The following is a 17,573-nucleotide window of genomic DNA, read 5'->3' as shown; positions in this document are numbered from 1 at the left end:
TGCTCAGTTATCAGTCAGATATCCGTGTTGAATGTCTTTATTAGTAATTCAATGAGGGAATGCATCCACAATCTTATGATTATGGGTGATTTTAATGTTCACCCTTGTGGTGATCCCCTCCTGAAAAGTATCTCGGATTTGCATTGTCCACGTTCAGAGGGCATGCATTTGGAACATACGACAGAGGGGGAACTTTTTAATGACCTACTGAATGATCTGGATCTATCGTTGACCATGGCACTTACGGACCCTACCAAGTGTTTTGAGATCCCGACTTTCAAGGTGCATGGAAGGGGAGCTTTTATGGATTATGAATTACTAACATCCTCAATGCAGTCCTTTGTGGATTCTTTTGCCATTGAAGATAGTGAATACAGTGATCATAACCCACTCACTGTTCACTTGAGGGGTCCCTGGATAGCTAATGCTGGCCCTAATCTTATCTCCAGTAGGGTGAGTACAACAGATGGGAGACGTCGTCTTAGATGGTCTAAGGTCACCCCAGACTTGTTGTATAAAGCTATTAAAACCATTTGCGCAGATGAAATCGTGGTTTGCTTACAAGAAGGGACGCAACCAGAGAAGGTTCTTGAAGCCTTCCAAAGTTTGTCTGATAAGGTGACACAGTTGTTGTCGGTTCCAGCAAAGAACTTCGAGTCTGTGGGACCAAAGTGGTTTAGCCGAGATTGCTCTAAAACAGCTAGAAATCTAAGGTTGGCACTAGCAGCTAAACCAAGAATAAAGGAGATAGTTCAGTTGTGTCGTAAAGATTACAAATCCACCATTGCCAAACATAAGGAATTCCTAAGAGAGGAGGCATGGAGAGAGATTCTTGATCCTACTACCTTGCGGTGTAGCTCCAGATTCTGGGCGGTAATGAAGAAACCCTTCCTGGTCCAGGTACCGGGTGGTGGTCTGGAATGCTACATATCAAAGGAGGAGTGGGAAGTACACTTTAAGCAATTATATTGCAGCTTGGTGGATGAAGTGCCCATCCCTGCCCCGTGTGATAATGGTCAAAGGATTAGTTTTGTTAGAGGGGAGGTTATTGAGGGTATTGAGGGACTAACAGCCGGGAAAGCTCCCGGTCCCGATGGAATTCCTCCAGACTTATACAAGTCTGAGCCAAGTTTTTGGGCACCTATTTTAGAGTCTGTCTTTAATGCTGCGGTAAAATATGGCTGTCCACAATCATGGGGTGTCTCCACGATTGTCCCAGTCTTTAAGAAGGGGGACAAAGGTAGCCCAAACTGTTATAGGCCTATTTCATTAATAGACTCCATGGTTAAAATCATAGGACGAATCCTACTGCAGAGACTTTCTGACTGGGTGTTGGAAAATAATATTATGTCCATCTCGCAGTATGGTTTTTGCAGTGGTCGCTCAACAGGGACGCGGTGCCTCAACCTCTTTCTAATATTAAGCAAGTACACTGTGGTTCAAAGGGGCACAATCCACCTCGCCTTCATGAACCCGTCCTCAGCTTTCGGCTGTGTAAACGGGGGAAAGCTTTGGCAGTTCATGAGGGTGAAGGGTGTAGATAGTGGAATTGTCAATTTTCTTGCTGATTTACATAGCAATACTCGAGCAAATGTGAGATATTCCCAAGATCTGAGCACAACAAATAATTTTGACATCAGAAAGGGTGTTCGCCAAGGTTGTATCTTGGCCCCTTTCCTTTTTAGGTTTCGCCTCGCCGAAAGCTGCGCAGCAGACTTTCGCGCAGAGCGAAATCTTATGTATTACACTGTGTGGCTTTTTTCCGCCTCTCTGTTCCATTGGCTAGCTCCATAAATGGAGGCTAGCCATTGGAAGAGAGAGGCGTCCGTCATTCTGAGAGGCGATTCGTGGGCATTCCCGGCGATTTTTTTCCCTCTCTGCCCCTTTGTTGCCGTCATTGCGGTGGTGGGCGGTTGCTTTTTTTTCCCTGCAAGGCGTGTTTTTGTCATTCCGCCCAAGATGGCGCCGGGGCCCGTCGACTTCTCGTTGCTCTGCGCGTTTCTGCATCTTTCGTTTATTTTTTTGCGCGCAGCCCGACGCCGCTTCCAGAAGGATGAAGCCCCGGCCTTCGTGTACGTGCTGTCCGCCTTCTCGGCGCTGGGCGGCTTCCTCTTCGGCTATGACACGGGACTGGTGTCCGGGGCTATGCTGCTGCAGCGGCGGCAGCTCGGCCTCTCGGCGCTGTGCAAGGAGCTGCTGGTGTCTGGCACCAGTGGGGGCGGCCGCGATGGCCGGGGGGTACCTCAACGGGGTGCTGGGCCGCCGCCCCTGCATCCTGCTGGCCAGCTTCCTCTTCAACGCCAGCGCTGTGGTCATGGGAGTTGCCGGCAGCAAGGAGACGCTGCTCGGGGGGCGCATCGTGGTGGGGCTCGGCATCGGTGAGTGTCTGCAACCTAGCGCTCCTCTGCCTAGCGCCTATGTGACTTAATAAAAACTTGCGCGGCTCTTCAGCGCACCTGCATATCATGCGCCTGCTTTCCATATCCCATCTGTGCTACTTGTTGAAGCGCTTCTACATCCTTCAAGCGTCTGTGCTTTATTTTCACTGCAGCATCTATGCTCAAAGCCTTGTGTTCTCTGTAGTTACAAAAGGTCCTCGGATGTAGGGCTTCTCGGTTGCACATTTTAATTCTATGTCCATCTGTAGGGCGACTGGACTTGCAACGTAGTGCTTCTGGATTACAAAACCTCTTTCTCCTCACTGTAGCGCCTTTACAATAAAACGCCTCTATTTCTAAAATCCTTGTACCTGGTAGTAGCGTTCCTGCAGTGTAGCGCGAATACCTATATAGGTTGGCATAGCGCTGATTTACCATTACTCTAGCACGTCTGTTGCATGACTGGAACTCCACCATCTCACCCTGTTGCTGTTCAGATCTGCAGTATAGCACGTCTGGTTCACCGTGGGTACTCCACGCCTACAATACAACATCTGCCTATGAACTTTCCTATAATAACTATATCGTTCGCCAATGGACTCTACATCTGCAGTATATCCATGAGGTTGCGGTGGGGCCTCGGGAGAACATGCTCCCGCCGTGTTTGCATTAATCCGATTGCAGCGAGGTCTGGTGTAGCTGCACCTGCTGATCCATTGATAGCCACGCCTCTACCCCCTCCACCCTTTGGATCGTGTCAGCGGTTGCGGTTGCGGTTGCCTGCGCTCCATCGGAGTACAGCTAGTGGCGGGGGGAGGGGGTATTTCGTGGTAGCAGCACCCCCAGCCAGGGGTAAGGTCTCAGGCATGCGAAGGTTAGAGCGAGCCCCTGAAAAGCTCCACGCTGGTACTGTGTGCCGGTATGCAAGATTGTATTGCAAGTAATGGCCGTGCATGTTCCGTCAAGCCTGACCAGTGACACGACCATTGCACACTACATGCTCTGTTCTCGCTGCATGCGCGCTTAGTGTTCACAATCTCTCCCTGGGCACCTCGTGTCTGTGGTACTTAGCAGACTCTGCCTCGGAGTGCGTGGTGTGGTGGTTTATTTTAGCGCCCCCATCTTCCTTCTTTGTCTGTGGTTACTGGCAGGCTCTGCTAGTGTGCCTTCTTGCCGCCTCTCATCCTTTGCCCAGACTCTCACCCCAGGCTCTCGTGCCAGTAGCTATATTGAAATGGACACCTTGTGCTGTTAATTCATTACCATGCCTGTCAACTCGCAGGGTGCCACTGTGCGACGCACATAGCGACTCACATCACACTGTGTCCCGGTGAGGAGCCTATGTCACATGGCGGCAGAGAAAAACAGATGAACTCCACTGTAAATACTGTGGGGGGGGGGGCCTCTGTGTGGGTGTGTGGGGGGGGGCTCTGTGTGGGGGGCCTCTCTGTGGGTGGGTGTGTGTTGCATTTGCGAGAGATTAAGCTATTGGCATTGTAAATGACAATGCCATTTATTTATCTGTTTTCAAAACCAACACATAAATACAAATGTTGTCATTTACAATGCCAATAGCTCTAACTTTTGCAAAGGCGAAACCGTTGCATTGTAAATGCTTGTTAATTTTTACATTAACTACCTAGATAGTGTGTTGCAGAATGTACAAGCTGACTGCCCTAGAGTCGGCAGGCGGGGAATTCCTGTACTTTTATACGCAGATGATGCGGTTTCAATTTCTAGAACTGAGAGGGGCCTTCAAGCTTTATTAAATGCATTCAAACTGTTTATAACGGAGAGACACCTTATGGTCAATAATTCGAAATCATTTGTAATGCAAGTCGGCCAACAACCAAGAAGGAACTTTCTATTTAAAAATTGACGATGTAGTGATTCCCATAACAAAAACATTCTCGTATCTTGGGTTCCTTTTTGATTCTAAACTCAACTGGGGTCCTCATCTTGCAAAAAAGAAGGGGGAATTGGTCAGGGTTAATGCCTCCATTTTTAATTTTGATTCAAAACTGGGGGAAAAACCTACCAGTGCCATGTTGAAACGTTATAATGCAAAATCGGTGGCACCTGCCACATACAGCAGTGAAATTTGGGGGTATGCTGCCGGTGAGCAGCTACAGATTGCTGAAAACTTTTTCCTGAAGCGTATCTTGTGCGTTCCTGCAGGCACGCCCAATCTCTCAGTACACGAAGAGTTAGGGATGCAATACTTAAGTGACATTCTCTCCTTACGCCCGCTGACCGGTTGGTTAAAACTGTGGTTGAATCAGGATATACCACTGACACATCTGATTGTAAGTGACTATATGACCCAGGATAAGGCAATGGGCTCCCCTTGGATAAAATATGTGAAATCTAGCTTTGCTAGACTTGGCCGCTTGGAATTGTTTGAACATCCAAGTAAGATTGTAAAGGGGGATCTGGAGGTAATCAAACGGGACTTCCTTTTGGATAGGAAGATCCAGAGGGAAGAAGCGGAGCTCCAGAAACAAAGTGTGAGAAAATTGGTCATGCTGAAAACATGTGAAACTGCAGAGCCGTACTTGTTGGGCTCACTAACCTCTCATGAAAAGTTCCTGTTAACAAGGCTCAGGTTAAATCTTTCATCATCTGCTGATTAGGCCCAAAACTGATGTTTTTAATAAAGTAGAAGCACCCTGCGGCTGCGACGGAAAGTCTCCGCAGGATATGCTGCATTTTATATTTTTATGCAGATTTTATGATTACCCACGCAAGCGCTATCTGGTAAGCCTTTTAAAAAAACTTAATTTTATTCAGATCAGACCGGCTTTAACGTACTTACAACTTTGGCACAATGACAGCATTCTCCATATCACTGAATTTTTAAAATTGACTGTTAGGCTAAGAAACTGTTTGGATATGTAATGGGCATTTGTGATGAATGCATTATTCACTTTTTCCCCCTGAAAGGACGATACCGCACTTTTGCACTTCTGGCACTTTATCTGATATGGGTTTACAATTAATGTGTTTTTTTTAATTGTTTATTAATGTATATGTACTTTTATGGTTTGTGCAAAAAAACGAAATAAAGTTTTAATAATAATAATAATAATAATAACAACATTCATAGAGGCAAAGAGCCACTTCCTCATCCCCTAATAATTTACTTATCTGCTCCCTTGCATCCACTTAGAGTTGTGAGTAGGTCATATAAAGACAATTACTCTTACACACTTTTCATTTTAAATAAAAGTTTAACTAGCTTTATTTTTTTAGATGGAGGGGTACTGGTTGATAAACCCCATTCAGACTGCACATATTTGGTTGTAGTGTGGACGTTGTTTTATCAAAGGTTCGACTTTGCAACAGTTGAAAATGTGCTAATCGTTTAAAAAGCTGAAAAGGAGCTCATCGTTTCAAAAGTTGAAAAGAAAAACAGCCATAGGCATATAGCCTGCTGTCTACTTACACTCACAGCTTTTACTTACATGATTCCAGTTCTTCTTACAACCACTAGGAAGTTTCTTCCATCTTTTCACCAGCAACACACAAGCATTGCAGATATCTCCAGTACGGTCTTCGCGCAACCTAAAACAGATGCCACATTAACAAATATTTTTTGCTTAGCTGAAAGCAAAAGCAATACAATGGGAATCTTCTCCTGAAGAACACAAACTAGAAATGGATCTTCAATCAGAAGAGACAATAGGCATAATGAAGAATGTCTTACAATCTTCATCACGAAATGCAGAGATTGCCTAATTCCAATTCGATCTCTTGCAAGTACAAACAAACTGCTAAATCATGACTCACAACTCATAACAATGTGCTCCTCTATACTAATAGCAGAGAAAGATTAACATTTACCAATAAAGAACCATATAAATGTAAAGGCGTTCATAGGTTCTACTTGGAGACTTTAGGTTTGTGGAGCACAGTAATGAAGTGAGATCATTTGGTGAGCGTACAAAGCAGTCTGTTTCAACCCATGTTTCTGTTCTTAAAAAAAATCTTTTTTTTAAATGAACTGCCCATTTTAGTCACTGCACTAAGAGTTTTGTATCGCGATCTGGAATAGCATGGTGGCAATACAAAGGGTTTTTAAAGTGAGGGGAGCATTTTAGGTGCAGTACATCTTTTTGGACCAAAGATTGCATGTCATAAGTGAATTATACATTGCCTGTCTCGCCAAAGCGCTTGAAAGGGCTGAAGTTGTAGCGGTAATTCAAAAGTAAAAAACGCAGCATCTCACTTACACCTTTCAAACCTTATTGTTTAGCACTAAAACCTAGGGTCCAGATTTGCAAACCACGCCTTCTTTCCTAATTTTTACTAATACACCAGGGAAAAAATGTACACGAATTTAACAGTTTTATACAGCAAAGTGAAACACTAACATGACCAGGCAACGTCAATTGTTCACACAACAAAAGGAACAAGTATTGACAACGCCAGAAGGTTTGAGCTTTGTATGCATATAGTTTTTCACAAAGATGCACTAAAAGCACAGAAAGTGCAGCAGCCTCAGTTTAAAGGGCTCCCACAGATAAATATGTACAATCCTGGCAGCAGTAGTACACGTTTTTCCTCTTAATATAAAACGGCAGAACATGTACAGTAGCATCACATGGTCCCCTTGTGAAACAAGCATTGGCAAAGCCAATAGGTCTCGCCTACGTAAGAGCAATTGGCTTTGCCAATAGATTTTTACCATGTTGTACACCAAGGTGGCTGGTGTTATTTGTTTTTTGTTTATAAAGTTTTATATTGAGTGGTGCAGAGAATCGTAGAGTGGAGTAGAGTGTCATGGAGGAATAGAGTGGCACAGAGCAAAGTCGTGTAGAGTGTTGTTGAGCGAGTAGAGTGTCGAGTGGAAGGGCGTAGAGTTGACTGGCGTACAGTGTCTTAGTGGAGTAGAGTTCTGTAAAGTGGAGTATCAGAGTGACGTAGAGGGTGTTGCTTCGAGTATTTCAGAGTGACAGAGCGGAGTAAATTGTTGAAGAGTCCAGTGGCATAGAGTAGATAGTGGCAGAGACTAGAGGCAGGAGTGGAGTAGAGTGTTGCAGAGTGTGTCAGAGTGGCGTAGAGTGCAGTGGCATAGAGTAGATAGGTTTAGAGTGGAGCAGAGTCGAGTAAAGTGGCATAGAGTACAATAGTGCAGGGTAGAGAGCAGAGGTGTAGAGGTGAGTGGCATAGAGAGCACTGGCATAGAGTAGAGTGCAGTGGTGCCTGATCGATTAGACTGGTGTACAGAGGAGTGATGCAGAGTGGAGTGGCAGAAAGAGCAGTCTTGTAGAGTATCCGAGTGCATTGTCGTAGAGCGCATTGGTATACAGAAGAGTAGAGAGGCGTAGAGTCCAGTGGCAGAGTGCACTGGTATAGAGAACAGCTGATTGATGCAGAGTAGAGTGCAGTGTTACACAGTAGAGTGTCGTAGAGTGCAACAGTGTAGAGAGCAGAGTAAAGACACGTAGAGTGGATTGATTTGGAGTGCAGCGGCTTAGTGTCAGAGTAGCGTGGCATAGAGTAGCACAAAGCAGATTAGAGTGACAGTGGATTGGTTTTAAATTGCGGTGACAGAGTGCAGTGGTGCATAGAAGAGTAGTGTGGGGTAGAGCGCAGTGGTGTAGAGTGGAGAGAGGTCTAGTGAAGTGTAATAGCGTGAAGTGGTGCAGAGTAGACTGCAGTCATGCAGTGTGGAGTGGAGCAATGTAGAGTCATGCAGAGTATAGCATAGTGTTATGGAAAGTGTAGAGTGGAGTAGGGTAAAATGGAGTATGAATGGTGTGATAGGGCACTGCCCTTACAGACGACACATATTCAATTGAAATGACCATTACATTTGCAAACATACCGTTTTATTGATAAAAGTATGCAATGCACAAACGATAATGTGAGGAAATGTCACCACTTAAGTGTACTGATTCCTTTGATCATATTAAAATTACTGTTTCCACTACACTTCAGAATTACAAAACAATTTGCTTCATTTGTGCTTTCCATGTTCTGAAATATCTGCACAGTTCATTTACTGACATTTAGTCTTAACCTAGAGGGGGGAAAATCCACATTGTATAGCATACTCGGAGTAGCCAGCGTGCTGGGCACATAAATCCTCTCACTTTGAAGTCAGAGACAGAAAGGTAAACACCAAGCTCCCTGGAAAACATATCCTGACATTTGACCTCGGTCTTTGAATGCACAGGAAGTGTGAAAGATAATAAGATTTAAAGGCCCGTTTACAGATTCAGGATTAGTGGAAGAATACAGTAATTTGAGTTTGGCCAAGGGAAGGGACTAACTCAAGCTGTACTGTCTAAAACAAATAAATCCAGAAAATAGAAAGCAAGCAAATGTTATAAACCACAAAGCCAATGGTAAGCAATGGGTGGATTTCCCAGGGAAGCTTTCCGAATGTCATCAAGATGTTGTTAGCAGCCCAGACAACTGCTCTGCCAGGTAGGATCCGCCCTAAAAAATGTTTTTACTGAAAAGTCACAACACTGTCAACTTGGTTTCCTCGTACCAGGTGACTTTACTGTGGGTAAACAAGGAGACTGCTTTGGGAAGAGCTAAAGGAACATTGGCGTGCACGGGAACAACTATAATCTTCAGAAAAGGATGAGACACCAGTAAGCACATCGATTCTAAGGTCTCATCAGGAACACTGTCCATTTCTGAACATTTGGTGTAGAATATGGTTTACGTTCTGGATGCTTCATCTGGAGGACCAATACAAACTCTAGAGGCTACATCCAGCAAAGTGTCCGGTTAAGGCCTACCTCTGGGATTTGGGGTTACATTTCTTAAAGAAGATAGGGAGTACTGCTTTCAGTGTCTGGTGTACAATTTGAAGTACTGTGTATGCAGCTGTGGAAGACTTTCCTAGGGTATTGAAGTGATTTTTTTCAGCAAACGTTCATATCTACGAACATTTGTAAACTTATTTTTATATGGCTAATGTACTGCACAGCTAGGAAAACTCATTGAAAGATACTTTTTCCATATCACACATATGCAGGTTTAGCTTATTCTGGTGGCCAACATTTTAAAACCAAATGCATGGCAACTACAATGCTTTGTAACAAGGATATTCTCATGAAGCAACAGATACTGAAAGAACTTTGTAAAGGACAACTCAGTAAATTTCAAAAGTTCATGCATACGACGGCTCGATCTTGTTGTGGTGTGGGATTTGCATTTCAAATAAGCTTACTGTAAAAAGTAAAAAAAAAGAAATTTTTAAAAAACACATCTGCTGAGATGTACTCGCCAGCTCAGCAGCCATATTTTGAGGTGTGGTGTAACCTGCTGTTTACAAAAGGGCAGAATTTTGAATAAAGAAGAATTACCACACAGTTTTTGGACAGGGAGCAGTGGAGAATAAATATGGGAATCCAATGTTAAAGCATAAAGAAATCTACTTTGTAAATACAAAACAAATTAATTATTTTACACAGTGCTCATGTACTTGGCCTACTACCGTTTCATGCACGGATGTTTGACAGGAGCTAATAAAAGTGCCGAGATGACCAAAGCCTGCATGAGATTTCCCCCCCCCCCCCCCCCCCCGGAACAAAAACACAAGAGGCCTGTTCAAGCTCAGACTTTTTGTCCACAAGGGTTGTTAACCTGCGGCAGACCCATTTGCAACCTCTGTTCAACATCGACTACTAAGGATATAAAAGTGGAATTTTCAGATGTACGCAGACAATTCCCCCACTAGTGGTATATGTGGGCAGATCGTGCCATGACAGCGCTTGTGGACACCCCAGCTTGGTAGCAACACAGCATGCTCGAGATTAATGGGTCAAAGACTGAGCTCATGTCACCGTGTATGATCAATGCAGGGTTCCTGCCATTTTCCAACCATCACTTCAAACACTATCCACTGGTATTGCAACATCCCCTCCCCCCCTTAGACTAAAGGCCACGGCATGTCGCATCAGAAGCTTTCATTTACCCGAAAATAGGGACTGCTATTTCTAGGAGTGATTTTTGCATTTCATATACGCTGGATGCCCATTCTATGGCACACAACATTTGCAACTAATTCAGAATGAAGTTGTCATGATAAACTGAAATTAAGAACATTCGAGCATGCGAGGACTAGCACAATCCACACACCCACTGGCTGCTGGAGCACCAAGAATAAAAAGTAAACTCAGTATAGCGGACCATGAAGCTACTTAGGGTATAAAACAACTCTGAGAGGTGCTGCCAAAATCTTGCTAGAGTTCAGGCCGACTGTGGCATATCCATGGAACCAGATTTAAGAAGTCCTAGAAGGGCTGTCATTGAAGGAGGGGAAAATGGATTGGTGAGATCAATACAGTGGAATGCTCTCCCATGCAGCCAGTAAAGCATCAGTGAGCAAGCACTTTTAATGTCCATCAATTACTCTCTCATTGGTAGCCTATTTATTTATTCTGAAGTTTTATATAGCGCTGGCCAGACCCGAGGGTATCGGAGCGCTTGACAACAGTCGTACTGCAAAAGATCACAAAATATAATATTAGTAAAGAACATGGACGGAGAGTTTCTGCTGGTTCTGTAACCAAGGGGCATTGAAAACTTGGAATGCCTTCAACGAGTGTCATAGTCATTGGGCAGAACTCCTCTTCTAGGGAGTAATGTTTTCAGCGCTTCTGCGGCTCCTGTCCCTTAGCTAGGGAGCGATCTAGAAAAGGTTTTTGAGCTGACCTTTGAATTTTGAAAAGGATGTGATAGTTCTGATGTGTGGGGAAATAAGAGTTCCAGATTGTGGGCATGTTACCCGCAAAAGAACGGGCCGCTGTTTATTTGCGAGCTTTCAGTGGGATGAGTAAAAGTGTATTCGAGCGCCTGAGGGTCCTGGTCTAGCCAGCTTTTTTGAATTTGGAAGCCAGGTATTTAGGTTTGCCTGTGTGAAGGGCTTTGTATCTGAAACTAGCACGCATTTCAACTGGGAGCCATTTTAGTTCTCAGAGTGCGGTTGAGATGTGGTCAAATTTCTTCACTCCTGTGACCATTCTGGCTGCTGTGTTGGGAGTGGTTTTGAGGGGAGCAAGGTGTGATTTTGATGCACCCGTGAGGGTAGCTATTCCATAGTCCAATCTCGACAACACCAATGCTTGGGTGGCTGGTTTGAGGTCCTTGGATGGGATGAAAGGTTTTCTTTTATTCAGTACCTTCAGGTTAAGGAAGTCGCTCTTGGCTGAGTTCTTAATGTGTTTGGTCATGTCCAGGTTCGGGTCTAGAGTGATTTAACAGTCCGCCACGGTGAGGTTGCTGTTGAGCGCATAGATCGCTTTTAGCTATTCCGTAATTTGGGGGTTCTCTTCTTTGTTAGAGATGAGTAGTATTTCAGTTTTGTCCGGATTGAGTTTTAGGTGGTTACTTGAAAGCCAGTGTTGGACTTCTCTGAGTGTGTCATTGAGTCTCTGAATGTCTTCGATAGAGGTGGTTTCCAGGTAATCTGTTTGAGATCTGTGTGTCATCTGCATACAGATGGACAAGAATGTTGCCTTTTTTTTTTTTGAAGGGTTGTGAGAGGTTCCATGTAAATGTTGAAAAGTTGAGGGGAGAGCACTGAACCTTGGGGACTCCCCTGCTGACAAGGTGTGGGTCAGGGGCAAAGTGTTCGATTTTTATTATTTGGGTGCGATTATGAAGGAAGGACCAGTGTAGGACCACCTTATCTAGACCTGCCCTTTCTTGAAGCACCTTAATGAGCAGTTTGTGATCGACCGTGTCGAATGCTGCCGAAAGGTCTAGGACATGGGTACTCACAAACTTTCTGTTGGGGGCCAAAATTACAGTGTGGTTTGTGGCCGAGGGCCGCACCAGTAGGGGTAGTGGGGGGCAGGGCTAGAGTAAAAAAACAAAAAAAAAACCTGTTTCAAAACATTAGACAATGCTATATTTCAAAAGCAGATGTAACTACAATAAGCACATTTTGACAATATATTCGTATTAGCAGACAATAACAATCTTAAGAGGAATTGCATAGCTCCATACACACTTTGACCCCAATTCCATCAGTCTTTCCCGCTCTCAAGAATCTCTCTCTCTCAGTCAGTGGCTCGCTCTCTCAGTCAGTGGCTCGCTCTCTCAGTCAGTGGCTCTCCCTGAGCCAGCCAGTCAGTCAGTGGCTCTCCCTGAGCCAGCCAGTCAGTCAGTCTCTCTCCCTGACCCAGCCAGTCAGTAAGTCTCTCTCTCTCTCTCTCTCTCTCCCCCTGAGCCAGCCAGTCAGTCAGTCAGTCTCTCTCCCTGAGCCAGCCAGTCAGTCAGTCTCTCTCTCTCTCTCTCCCTGAGCCAGCCAGTCAGTCAGTCAGTCTCTCTCTCTCTCTCACTGAGCCAGTCAGTCTCTCTCCCTGAGCCAGTCAGTCTCTCTCCCTGAGCCAGCCAGTCAGTCAGTCTCTCTCTCTCCCTGAGCCAGCCAGTCAGTCTGTCTCTCTCTCTCCCTGAGCCAGTCAGTCAGTCTCTCTCCCTGAGCCAGCCAGTCAGTCTCTCTCTCTCTCTCCCTGAGCCAGTCAGTCTCTCTCCCTGAGCCAGTCAGTCTCTCTCCCTGAGCCAGTCAGTCTCTCTCCCTGAGCCAGTCAGTCTCTCTCCCTGAGCCAGTCAGTCTCTCTCCCTGAGCCAGTCAGTCTCTCTCCCTGAGCCAGCCAGTCTCTCTCCCTGAGCCAGCCAGTCTCTCTCCCTGAGCCAGCCAGTCAGTCTCTCTCCCTGAGCCAGCCAGTCAGTCTCTCTCCCTGAGCCAGCCAGTCAGTCTCTCTCCCTGAGCCAGCCAGTCAGTCAGTCTCTCTCTCCCCAAGCCAGTGAGCCAGTCAGTCTCTCTCTCTCCCGTGAGCCAGTCAGTCAGTCTCTCTCCCTGAGCCAGTCTCTCTCCCTGAGCCAGTCAGCCAGTCGCTCTCCCTGAGCCAGTCAGCCAGTCAGCCAGTCGCTCTCCCTGAGCCAGTCAGCCAGTCGCTCTCCCTGAGCCAGTCAGCCAGTCGCTCTCCCTGAGCCAGTCAGCCAGTCGCTCTCCCTGAGCCAGCCAGTCAGTCTCTCTCCCTGAGCCAGCCAGTCAGTCAGTCAGTCAGTCTCTCTCCCTGAGCCAGCCAGTCAGTCAGTCAGTCTCTCTCCCTGAGCCAGCCAGTCAGTCAGTCAGTCAGTCAGTCTCTCTCCCTGAGCCAGTCAGTCAGTCTCTCTCCCTGAGCCAGCCAGTCAGTCAGTCAGTCAGTCTCTCTCCCTGAGCCAGCCAGTCAGTCAGTCAGTCTCTCTCCCTGAGCCAGCCAGTCAGTCTCTCTCCCTGAGCCAGCCAGTCAGTCAGTCAGTCTCTCTCCCTGAGCCAGCCAGTCAGTCAGTCAGTCTCTCTCCCTGAGCCAGCCAGTCAGTCAGTCTCTCTCCCTGAGCCAGCCAGTCAGTCAGTCAGTCTCTCTCCCTGAGCCAGCCAGTCAGTCAGTCAGTCAGTCTCTCTCCCTGAGCCAGTCAGTCAGTCTCTCTCCCTGAGCCAGCCAGCCAGTCAGTCAGTCAGTCAGTCTCTCTCCCTGAGCCAGCCAGTCAGTCAGTCAGTCTCTCTCCCTGAGCCAGCCAGTCAGTCTCTCTCCCTGAGCCAGCCAGTCAGTCAGTCAGTCTCTCTCCCTGAGCCAGCCAGTCAGTCTCTCTCCCTGAGCCAGCCAGTCAGTCAGTCAGTCTCTCTCCCTGAGCCAGCCAGTCAGTCAGTCAGTCTCTCTCCCTGAGCCAGCCAGTCAGTCAGTCAGTCTCTCTCCCTGAGCCAGCCAGTCAGTCAGTCAGTCAGTCTCTCTCCCTGAGCCAGCCAGTCAGTCAGTCAGTCAGTCTCTCTCCCTGAGCCAGCCAGTCAGTCAGTCAGTCTCTCTCCCTGAGCCAGCCAGTCAGTCAGTCAGTCAGTCTCTCTCCCTGAGCCAGCCAGTCAGTCAGTCAGTCAGTCTCTCTCCCTGAGCCAGCCAGTCAGTCAGTCAGTCTCTCTCCCTGAGCCAGCCAGTCAGTCTCTCTCCCTGAGCCAGTCAGTCAGTCTCTCTCCCCGAGCCAGTCAGTCAGTCTCTCTCCCTGAGCCAGCCAGTCAGTCTCTCTCCCTGAGCCAGTCAGTCTCTCTCCCTGAGCCAGTCAGTCTCTCTCCCTGAGCCAGTCAGTCTCTCTCCCTGAGCCAGTCAGTCTCTCTCCCTGAGCCAGTCAGTCTCTCTCCCTGAGCCAGTCAGTCTCTCTCCCTGAGCCAGTCAGTCTCTCTCCCTGAGCCAGTCAGTCTCTCTCCCTGAGCCAGTCAGTCTCTCTCCCTGAGCCAGTCAGTCTCTCTCCCTGAGCCAGTCAGTCTCTCTCCCTGAGCCAGTCAGTCTCTCTCCCTGAGCCAGTCAGTCTCTCTCCCTGAGCCAGTCAGTCTCTCTCCCTGAGCCAGCCAGTCAGTCAGTCAGTCAGTCTCTCTCCCTGAGCCAGCCAGTCAGTCAGTCTCTCTCCCTGAGCCAGCCAGTCAGTCAGTCAGTCTCTCTCCCTGAGCCAGCCAGTCAGTCAGTCAGTCTCTCTCCCTGAGCCAGCCAGTCAGTCTCTCTCCCTGAGCCAGCCAGTCAGTCTCTCTCCCTGAGCCAGCCAGTCAGTCTCTCTCTCCCTGAGCCAGTCAGTCAGTCAGTCAGTCAGTCTCTCTCCCCGAGCCAGTCAGTCAGTCTCTCTCCCTGAGCCAGCCAGTCAGTCTCTCTCCCTGAGCCAGTCAGTCTCTCTCCCTGAGCCAGTCAGTCTCTCTCCCTGAGCCAGTCAGTCTCTCTCCCTGAGCCAGTCAGTCTCTCTCCCTGAGCCAGTCAGTCTCTCTCCCTGAGCCAGTCAGTCTCTCTCCCTGAGCCAGTCAGTCTCTCTCCCTGAGCCAGTCAGTCTCTCTCCCTGAGCCAGTCAGTCTCTCTCCCTGAGCCAGTCAGTCTCTCTCCCTGAGCCAGTCAGTCTCTCTCCCTGAGCCAGTCAGTCTCTCTCCCTGAGCCAGTCAGTCTCTCTCCCTGAGCCAGTCAGTCTCTCTCCCTGAGCCAGTCAGTCTCTCTCCCTGAGCCAGTCAGTCTCTCTCCCTGAGCCAGCCAGTCATTCTCTCTCCCTGAGCCAGCCAGTCATTCTCTCTCCCTGAGCCAGTCAGCCAGTCGCTCTCCCTGAGCCAGCCAGCCAGTCGCTCTCCCTGAGCCAGCCAGCCAGTCGCTCTCCCTGAGCCAGTCAGCCAGTCGCTCTCCCTGAGCCAGTCAGCCAGTCGCTCTCCCTGAGCCAGTCAGCCAGTCGCTCTCCCTGAGCCAGTCAGCCAGTCGCTCTCCCTGAGCCAGTCAGCCAGTCGCTCTCCCTGAGCCAGTCAGCCAGTCGCTCTCCCTGAGCCAGTCAGCCAGTCGCTCTCCCTGAGCCAGTCAGCCAGTCGCTCTCCCTGAGCCAGTCAGCCAGTCGCTCTCCCTGAGCCAGTCAGCCAGTCGCTCTCCCTGAGCCAGTCAGCCAGTCGCTCTCCCTGAGCCAGTCAGCCAGTCGCTCTCCCTGAGCCAGTCAGCCAGTCGCTCTCCCTGAGCCAGTCAGCCAGTCGCTCTCCCTGAGCCAGTCAGTCTCTCTCCCTGAGCCAGTCAGTCTCTCTCCCTGAGCCAGTCAGTCTCTCTCCCTGAGCCAGTCAGTCTCTCTCCCTGAGCCAGTCAGTCTCTCTCCCTGAGCCAGTCAGTCTCTCTCCCTGAGCCAGTCAGTCTCTCTCCCTGAGCCAGTCAGTCTCTCTCCCTGAGCCAGTCAGTCTCTCTCCCTGAGCCAGTCAGTCTCTGTCAGTCTCGCCCTCTCAGTCAGACTTTCTCTCAGTCAGTCTCTCTCATAGTCAGTCCGTCAGCCAGTCAGTCAGTCTCTCTCTTTTTAAATAGCAGTATTTCTCTACTATTAACAGACACACAACAGAATCTAAAAATAGATTTTTAGATCGAACTACGGCGATAAACACATAACTGACATGGATTGGCTTTTAGTGGGATGAAAAACCTGGGGGTTCTCTCAAAGGGCCATGACCGATAAAATTAAGGGGTAGGCTTAAAAACATGTACACAACATTTTTGGTTTACCATAGTGTGCCACCCTACTGGTATGTTGCGGTTTGTCATAGGATCCAGATAAATCAGATACAACCAGTAACATTATACCTGCAACAAGTCAGGACTATTGGCTTTGCCAATAGATGTTAGTCGCATGAGATAAATAAGCAACAACTATGGCTTTGTTGTATATAAATTATAATATTGAAAATGCGTCAGTTCTGAAAAGATGACTGTGAAAGAAGTAAAACCAGTCTATTTGAAATTACATCAAAATCTTTGTGCAATGAAGCTGCTACTGAGATGAGATTTTTTTTGGTTCAACCGTAGAGTGAAAATTGAGACCCCGATAGTTGCATAAGATAAATAAGCAACAACTATGGCTTTGTTGTATATAATATATAACGTTGAAAATTCTTCAGTTCTGAAATGATGAAACTGAAAACTGAAACAAGCCTTTTTGGAATTACATCAAAGGCTTTGAGCTGCTGTTGAGTTGAGATTTATCTAAGGGCGAAAACGGAGACCCAAATTTGCTTAACATAAATAAAACTATGGATTTGTTGTACATAATATTGAAAATGCTTCAGGTCTGAAATGATGAGACTGAAAGAATGAAAACATGTAGATTTGAACTGACTAAGGCTTTCTGAGCAGTAGTGCCGCTACCGAGCTAATATATATATTTTTCCCCCAGCCTGAAGGCAAAAATGGTCACAACAGCGCGATTTTTTAAGACACCGTATAATAATCTAACATGATGCTTGTTGTGTTATTTGCAAGCCATATTTGAGGCTCGCCCACCTCTACTTCATCACTCCAGTTCACTCAGTCCATTCGGAAGTAATATCAGCGAACTGCAAATTAATAAATTTATTTTCAGTTAATAGTTCCCTCCTCGAAGAAAATTTTGTTTGGTGAGGAGAACTGGAGGGCGTGTTCTTCTCCATTTTTAAAAGGAAGTGGTTGCCTCTGCCCAATGCAACGAAGCATGCAAGTTATTTAGGGACGTGGTAGTGTATTCTAGAGTGCTCTGTGGTAGTTTAGGTAAGAGGGGTATCCAATGTGACCAATGGAGTTGGATAAGAAGGGGGCTTTCCAGAAGCAATGGAACTCCGATAGATGCAAGAGTGCTGTAAGCAGTCCAAGTCACGCATCTCATTTGTGTTTAGTACTCTTGAAGTGTGACACAATGAAATCTGCATGGCCTTTGGCATTGTGTTAGCTA

General features: G+C 47.2%; 1 protein-coding gene across 2 annotated transcripts in view; it reads right to left on the bottom strand.

Annotated features, from left to right (window-relative positions):
- The window catches only part of LOC144822931 (SIN3-HDAC complex-associated factor-like), a 92,408-nt gene that overhangs the window by 35,187 nt on the left and 39,648 nt on the right, over nt 1-17,573 (bottom strand). For both annotated transcript variants that reach the window (XM_078680971.1, XM_078680972.1), the window contains exon 3: nt 5,843-5,942. In XM_078680971.1, the coding sequence (XP_078537097.1) occupies nt 5,843-5,942 (100 nt within the window). The remainder of the gene's footprint in view (nt 1-5,842; nt 5,943-17,573) is intronic.

Source organism: Lissotriton helveticus, chromosome 3_1 (genome assembly GCF_964261635.1).
Source record: "Lissotriton helveticus chromosome 3_1, aLisHel1.1, whole genome shotgun sequence".
Lineage (NCBI taxonomy): Eukaryota > Metazoa > Chordata > Amphibia > Caudata > Salamandridae > Lissotriton > Lissotriton helveticus.
The sequence above is the reverse complement of the archived record's forward strand: the minus strand, read 5'-3'. Positions and strand labels throughout refer to the sequence as shown.